The sequence below is a fragment of the Hemitrygon akajei genome, chromosome 13 (genome assembly GCF_048418815.1).
Source record: "Hemitrygon akajei chromosome 13, sHemAka1.3, whole genome shotgun sequence".
Classification (NCBI taxonomy): domain Eukaryota; kingdom Metazoa; phylum Chordata; class Chondrichthyes; order Myliobatiformes; family Dasyatidae; genus Hemitrygon; species Hemitrygon akajei.
In genome coordinates this window covers 55,491,782-55,500,428 of record NC_133136.1, presented here as the reverse complement: position 1 = coordinate 55,500,428, position 8,647 = coordinate 55,491,782, and the positions used below count along the sequence as shown (strand labels likewise).

General features: G+C 42.7%; 1 protein-coding gene across 1 annotated transcript in view; it reads left to right on the top strand.

The window, feature by feature from the left end:
- The first annotated feature begins 4,015 nt into the window (after positions 1 to 4,015).
- kita (KIT proto-oncogene, receptor tyrosine kinase a) overlaps positions 4,016 to 8,647 on the top strand; it is a 72,894-nt gene continuing 68,262 nt past the window's right edge. Inside the window, exon 1 of the mRNA XM_073064646.1 lies at positions 4,016 to 4,180. Coding sequence (XP_072920747.1) covers positions 4,135 to 4,180 — 46 coding nt within the window. The 5' untranslated portion in view covers positions 4,016 to 4,134. The remainder of the gene's footprint in view (positions 4,181 to 8,647) is intronic.

Below are 8,647 nucleotides of genomic sequence, written 5' to 3'. Positions count from 1 at the left end.
TTTAAATAAATACACAGGGTGCAAGGGTGCAAACATCATAAGACACTGAAATCTGCAAATGAGTCACACAGGAGCAAGCAGATTGAAAGCCACTTGCCTAGTCAAAGCATGAAGCGTTCTTCCTTGTTTTTGCAATGAACTTTAATGAAAGTTTATTGGAGGCTAAGAACAGGGAAGGCAGGAAAGAGAATGAAAGTACACTGTGGCCTGGTGGTCAGGGTATTACACATTGATTACAAGGCAACAGTTCAACCTGCCATTGTTCTTCCTAGATTCATTGTGACTGTGACAGATTAAGTTGAACGAACCACAGGAAGGTGGAATGAAAAGTCATGACTGTAGGATAGGATCCTAAACACCAGCGGTGTAATGGGCAATAGGTAGGTATACAAACTTAATTACTCCTTTACAGACCCTTGAAGTCTGACTTCTGCATGCATAGCACTGGGGTTCTCCTGCTCTCTCAGTGGTGCAGCAAGGCCAGTGATAAACTGCTTGCCTGAAGAAGAAGCTAACAACGGCCTGAATGATGATGTGATGCATTGCCAGCCCAAGTGGCCCAGCTTCAAGTTGCAGAGTTTTGTCTCAGAAAGAAATGGTTTGCATGGAGGAGAGTAGTTGTCTTTTGTGTCCCTGCTTATCCCACTTCGGCAGCCCTCTACGGTCTTCAATATCCCCATATCCCTTCTCGCTCCATCTGCCTCATTTTTTTCTTTGTCTCTCTCCAGCTACCTACCCACTATCTTCTACCCCTCCACAGTCCACCGGTCACCTCATACTCTTCCTCACCACTCCCCTTCTCCTCTTTGTATCACCCTCAGTCCTGACCCCCAAAATGGCAACAGTTACTTTCTTCCCTCATGCTAATTGCAGGTAAGGCGACACTTCACATGTGAGTCTGCTTGTGTACCCAGTGCTCCATGTACAGCCTCCTCTATATTGGTGAGACCTATATTTTGCTCTGTCTGCTGCAAAAGGCAGGATATCCTGATGGCTACCCATTTTAATGTCTGTCCATGGCCTCCTCTGCTGCCATGAGGCTAAGCTCAGGCTGAGGAGAAACACACCATATTCCATCTGGGTGGCCTCCAAGCTGAAGGCATGAACATTGATCTCTCTAACATCCAGTTAGGGAACCCCTGCTCCCTCCTTCTCTTTTTCTCCATTCCTCATTCTGGTTAACTTCTCACCTCTTCTTTTCTCCTCACCTGCCCATCATCTTACTCTGGTTGTCCTCCTCCTTCCCTTTCTTCCATGGTACACTGACTTCTCCTATGCCATTCTTTCTTCAGCCCTTTACCTCTTTGATGTATCACTTCCCAGTTCTTACTTCACCCCCTCCCCCCACCCACCCACCTTCTGCCTCACCTGGTGTCACCTGCCACCCACTGCCTTGTACTGCTTCCCCTACCCCAACTTATTCTGGATTCTGCCCCTTCCTTTCCAACCCTGATGAAGGGTCTCGACCGCTTATTCTCATCCATAGATGCTGCTTGACCTGCTGAGTTCCTCCAGCGCTTTTGTGTTTTGCTCAAGAGTTCCAGCATTTGCAGAACCTCCAGTGTTTATGAGTTCCTCCAGCAGTTGCTGCAGTCTGTGTGAGTTTTCTGTTGGAGAATGGGATGGTTGTTACTGATGGGTTTCTGAAAGCAGTCATCCTGAGGGGACAGGTCCCTTCGTACTTCATAAAACTACTGGCATCCTCCTGGCCAACAGTCCAGTTTGATTACTGAAAGATGGGTTGCCCTACTGCCAGTACCCATAGCACGGCACGCAGCGCCGCACGCCGCACCCCGACACGCTGACAGCCTTTTCATTTGCTGCAACTAGAACTGGATTCTGACTATCAGGCATTGTGCATGCCTGGCCAGTGTGGCATCAGCTTTCTCACTGTAGTCCTGTTTAGCTGCCACACCAAGAAAACTAGGAATCCTTCCATATCTGCTATTAGAAGGACTCAAAAGGAGTTGATGAGGGACTAGGTAGGAATATCATGCACTAACTGAAACTTAAAACTGTATAAAGATTGTAGGATGAGAAGGATTTAAGGTGATTAAATATGAACAAATGGCCATCTTCAATGAGTTATGTTGCCCATGGCCATAGACACCACAGCCTCTGCAAGAATTATTTCCAGCATTGTTTCCTTCAGGTCTGTGGTGCTGAATGCGTACCAGTGCTCTGCTGTTATGTGCCGTCTCTTACAAAATAGAGTGGGGTCTTACTAAATCAGCTTGGATGTATATGGGAGATGTATTGAGCCATGCAGCACGGAGAAAGGGCACTTCACCCAAACAGATCTATGCTTACCAAGATGCCCATCCTAGCTTGTCCCATTTGACCCATAGCTTTCTAAACCTCTCCAATCCATCTTCAATGGTTTCTATATCTTGAAGTGTTTAAAGCTATGAGATGAGAGCATGAAACTGAGTTATTAATACGTCAGTGCAGCATATAAATATGAGGTTGGAGTCTTGATAATAGAAGGCATTCATGCTTCTTCTATTGCATTGAAGATGTTCAGAGGCGTTTCTGGATCCACGCTGTAGGGCACTGGGACAGATTTTCGTCTGTCTAATGAATTCCACTGCAACTTTGTCTTGGAGATCCATTAATGGGTTCAAACAGCAGCAGCTAACTCCAACATGCTCTATAAAACAAAAAGAAAATTAAAAGCAATACTGATGAACTGTCACCTAGCTGATATATTCATTTGCTATGATGCGGGTCATTGCACTGAAATATTTGCTGCTCTTTCCGCAAATAGTGGCAATCCAAAATGAACAAAAAGTAGACACTGTACAGGTTAAGGTGAGCGTTCGTTGTCAGTTTTTAAATATTCTAGCATCTGCAATTTTCATTTTTAGCTTCCGTTCCTATGCAGTTGGATTCAGTACTCAGGCACGAGCCCAGTAAACTGCGGTTTGCGCCGCAGGGATCTAAACTCAGGGAAATAAAACGAGATCGCAAATTCTGGGTGCGCGAGTAGACAATAACATGGGTGCGAGTTTACCGACTACTGTGATCCCAGCAGCCGTTTTTCAGACTCACGCCTCCACTCCCCCCTCAATATCAGTTTGGGTCGGGGAATTCTGAAGTTTCTCTCGCCTTTGCTCACGGTTGAGAATGTTAACACTAGGGCGCGCGCTTTGCGTCTTCTCAAAAGCTTATTATGACTGTTCTTCCAGTGGCCAAACTTGGAGATGCAGGTGTGACCACACGGAGCTCCAAGTAACTTGATCGTGACTTCCCCTGATGTATGCTTATTTTTTACTGAACTTTTTCTCCTGCAGGTCTGTGGTGCTGAACGTGTACTTATCCGCCAGGAGGGAGCGGGTTGAGAAAGTCACACTGGCGCTCTGATTGTTAAAGATAATTTAAAAAAAAAGATGTATTAGATGTATTCTAACTTGTATTTATGCAACTGGAACATTCCCTCTGTATTTTCTTAGGGGTTGTTGAAATTTTTGTTCCCCCACCCCATATGGTTGTTGTACATCAGCGCTTTTAACCGCCAATTCCAGTTGTCTTAAGCGATACCTATTTCCTTCCCTAATCAGAGTTTTGATGCATAGTATTTATTGGCTGCTGCTCAGACATCCGAATATATCAATATGACCCGTTGCCTAAAATTAAGCTAATAAAAGATGGGGAAAAAAGCCAAAATGATGGTTATCAGAAATGAAACCAGCAAGTCGTACGGTTGTGATGATACACGAAGTGAAAAAGGCGAGTTGAAACTCAGCTTCAGCTTTATATGGATGCTGACTGATGCTTTACCTTTTCATCATATTCCTTTTTAATATGTTCGGGTGAATGAAATTCATCGATTCGTTTTCCTTTTTAAATCCACTTGGGAAACAACTCATTTGCTTTGCGAGTGACGGTTATTCAAATACACGCACGACAACAAAAGCAATAGTAAAACTTCTGGAGGGTTGGTACAATGCGAGGACAGACCATTCTTCAGGAGAAAAGGGGAAGCGCGTCAGAGGCGGCATTCCGTAAAACTGGTGGGAAGTGCGCGAAGCGGATCAGAGAGCCGTGTGAGGCTGAGACTTGCGACTTCAGAGCTAAGCGTTTCACTCCGGCAGGTGATTCCATCGAATAAACACTCTCTACTCTCCAGGCATCATGCGCTGGGCTCCAGCTCTGCTGCTCACGCTGATAGTTCGTCAAGGCAAGGAAGCGACTGTTTATTTACTCTCGGAATATTGATAATTTGAAATGTGTTGCTGTGTTTAATGCTCCCAATGAAAAGCACAGTTTCGCGTTATTTGTCCGTGATTTTGTACACTTTAACTTTTGTCGAATTGTAAAATGTAAATAAAGTAACCGGTTTCCAGAGGAATTCTCCACCAGTGGATCATAGTCCACTGTTGAATGTTGCCTCACAGTTTGAAAGGAAGAATTGAACAGACGGAGGTGATGTTTTATTTACTTTTAGATATTGCCCTGCAGTCAGAAACACAAGATGATTTTGTAGTCCCAGCCTTTATTCGTCGACTCTTTATTCCTTTGCCTGACCTGCTGATTTCATCCAGCATTTTGTGTGTACTATTCTGATCGACTCTGCCTGATTCTCTCTCTATTTTCATCTCTGCCTCTCTTACCCGTGAACTTATTCGCTCTTCTTGGCGGCTTTTGTCCCGAATGCGTATCATAAGACTGAGTGCTTGGACTTTCTTTGGAAAAAAGTACTGTATGCTATTGGAGATTATCTGCTTCGTTGCATATTAAAACTCCGGTTAGTTTGGTGTGGCCGATTTGGTTCTGAAGCAGACTAGCTGCTGTAATGACGAAGAAGCACCCAATATGAAAACACATGCAAACTGAATTAGCTGGTAAAGCAGACGCGAGTAACAGCGAGACAGTAGAGTTTATTGCAGTAGTAAGTTTTATCCGTCCAAAATTTGCCGTCCTTTGAGAGTATGGAGGAAGAATTTGTTCTCAGCACCGTACTTGCGGACAACACACCAAAATGCTGGAGGAACTCAGCAGACCAGGCAGGCGTAGTACTTAAGGATTCAGTTGGAAGGTTCGGAGTTAATTGGTCATCCATTTGAAAGCACGTGTGTTTGCATTTAGGTTGAACGGTGAATTTCTTCAGGATACTCGTTGAGGTTGCAAGCATTTAATGTTTGTGGACATCAAACGTAGCAGGAGGGTGGGATTACTTTTGAAGATCCCGCTGTCAGAACCTATAGGTTGGAGTAGCCGGTTTTGCCTGGACGAAACCAACGACAGAGAAGGCCGTTTAACTGCAAGGCTCCGTTGTAACCAAAGTTTTCCCGAGGCCTGCTCAGGTTTAGGGAAACAGATATTCCGTCCATTCATTTTCAATTTTGGTACCATGGTTGCTGGAAACGTGAAATAAAATCTAAACAAGTAAATACTCAGCAAATCGGGCAGCCTTGTCCAGAGAGAAACATAATTAGCGTTTCAGGTCAATGGCCTTACGGAAGACTTGGTCCTTATCCTCCATTGATTTCTCATAGGCTTTTGGCTTATGAAATGAATCAAGGGATGTGATAGTGCAGAGTGCGGCACAACACTTTAACCCTGATGTTCTTGTTGGGCAATAAAAACCCAAAGGCCCATCTTTGTTTCTATCCTTAGGTTCCTGTACTGAGACATCCCTAATCCTTCAAACCATCCAGTAAATGCTATCTTCTCCTTACTGTATCAGGAAGGAGGTACAGAAGCAGGAGGACACACACTCAGTGATTCAGAAACAGCTTCTTCTCCTTCACTAACAGATTTCTAATAGTCCATGAAACCACAAACACTATCTTGTCATTCTTCATCTTCTGCATTATATTTTTCTTGTACTGCAACCACAAAGCATCAAATAAGTGATATAAATCAGTAATAATAAATCTGATTCTGGTCCCTTTCTGTGCATTCCTCAAGGTTCATCTTCAGTGTGTTTATACAATGCTTCAGTACATTATAAACTATGACAATTTCTATCATGATGTTTCATTTATATTTAATTTATAATCTTTCAGTAGTTTCACATGAATAGAAATAAGTAGACAAATGTATATTCATATTAAAGAATGTGAGAAAAAGCTGAACATGTTCCTTCAGACCACTTAGTGTCTACAGAAAAAGAAACAAGATTAACATTTTAGAATGGTGAAACTCTTCTTGATGTGAATCTGCTCACCTTTGGCAGTGATCCTTTCAGGTGCATTGACCTGATATCTGGAATTACCTCTATCAACCTTCATTCGTCCTCTCATTCTCTCCTGAAAGTGTTATCTTTCTGACAAGTCTTTGGTCATTATTTTTGAAATACTTTGGCATGTTTGGTACTTGATGACACTTCTGTCGAACAGCTTGAAGTGTTTAATTAAAGTAGAAGTTAATATATAGAATGGGAAACTATAATTTCATTTTGCGTTCACTGTTAAAATAGTGACATACACTCAGTGGCCACTTTACCATGTGCAGGACTGGTGTGGTCTTCTGCTACTGTAGCCCATCCATTTCAAGGTTCGACATGCTTTGCATAAGAGATGCTCTCTGCACACTACTGTTGTAATGCATGGTTATTTGAGTTATTGTTGTCTTCCTGTCAGCCTGAACCTGTCCAGCCATTCTCCTCTGACCTCCCTCACGAACAAGGCATTTTTGTCTATAGTACTGCTGCTCACTAGATGTTTTTTGTTTCTTGTGCCATTCTCTGTAAACTTTAGAGACTGTTGTGCATGAAGATCCCAAGATATCAGCAGTTTCTGAGATACTCAAGCCATCCTGTCTGGTACTAATAATGATTCCGTGGTCAAAGACACTCAGATCACATTTTTCCCCATTCTGATATTTGGTCTGAACAACAACCAAACCTTTTGACCATGTCTCCATGTTTTTATGCACTGAGCTGCTGTCACATAATTGGCTGATTAGATATTTGCTTGAATGAGTAGGTGTGCAGGTGTACCTAACAAAATAGCTACTGAGTGTATATATATATATAGTTTGTTATTTTTATATACTACATATTAAATGTTGTTATTTTTCATTCCAAAGAAAACATTATTTTATCCTGTGGTATGTATTGGCAAGCTCAGTATTTATTATCCATCCCTACCCATCCCAGAGACTGGCTGCTGGATGTCTTGCTGTTTAGATGTTTCAAAAGGGACAGGGAGAGAGCTAAAAGAGCTGGGGGAGTGGCATTGCTAATCGGGGATAGTACCAGGGCTGCAGAAATGGATGATGTTGTGGACAGATGTGACAATGTGGGTGGAAGTCAGGAACAGAAAGGGAGCAATCATGCTATTGAGAGTATTGTGTAGACCCACTCCCCCTGCCCCCAATAGCAACAGAGACACCAAGGAACAGACTGGTAGGCAGATTTTGGAAAGGTGCAGAAATAATAGAGTTGTTGTTATGGAAGACTTCAACTTCCCTAATATTGATTAGCACCTCCTTGGTAAAGAGGTTTATATGCAGCAGAATTTATCAGGTGTATCCAGGAATGGTTCCTGATACAATATGTAGACAAATAGACAGAATGAAAGGTCATACTAGATCTAGTACTAGGCAAATAACCTGGTCAGCTATCAGATCTCTTTAGGGTGAGCATTTTGGAGACAGTAACCACAACTTCCTGACCTTTAGCATAGCCTTGGTCAAGAATAGCAGTAGACAGAATGGGAAAGTATATCACTGGGCTAATTATGATGCTATTAAGCAGAAACTTGTGTGCGTGAATTGGGAGCAGGTATTCCCACAGAAGTGAACATTGGAATGTGCAGGTTGTTTAGGGAGCATTTGCATGGGGTTCTGGATAGGTCTGTCCCATTGAGGCAGGGAAAGGATGATAAGATGAAAGAAACATTGTTGACAAGGAAGTGGAACATTTAGTAAAGGGGAAAAAGGAATTATACTTAAGATTTAGGAAGTAAAAATTAGACAAGGCTTTTGAAAGTCACAAAGTAACCAGGAAGGAGTTTAAGAAGGAAATTAGGAGAGCTAGAAGGGGACATGTGAAGACCTTGGAAAATAGGATTAAGGAAAACTCCAAGGGGTTCTATATGTATGTGAAGAACTGGAGGGTGACTAGAGTGAGGGTAGGACCGAGCAGGGATAAACGAGGAACCGTGTGCCTGGAGGAAGCGGAGGTAGGGGAGGTCCTTTATTACATGCTTCAGTTTTCACCAGTGAGAGGGACCTTGATGAACATGAGAATGATGTAGAACAGGTTAATATGCTGAAACAAGTTGATGTTAAGAAGGAAGTTGTGCTGGAACTTTTGAGAAACACTTGGATAGGTAAGTCCCTGGGGATGGATGGAATATATTCCAGGTTACTACTGGAAGTGCAGGAAGAGATTTCTGTGGTGATGATCTTTGCATCCTCACCATAAGAGTAGTACCAGAAGATCAAAGGGTGGCAGATGTTATTCCTGTGTTCAAGAAAGGAAGGGGGTTAGTCCTGGGAATTCTGGACTACTGAGTTTTGCATTAGTTTTGGTCAAACTTCTGGAAATGATTCTTAGAGAAAGGATTTATGAACATTTTGATATTCCTTATCATGGTCTGATTAGGTATAGTTGGCATGGCTTTGTGTGGGGCATACCTTGTCTCATGAGCCTGATTGACTTTTTTTTTGAAATGACAAACAAATTGATGAAGGT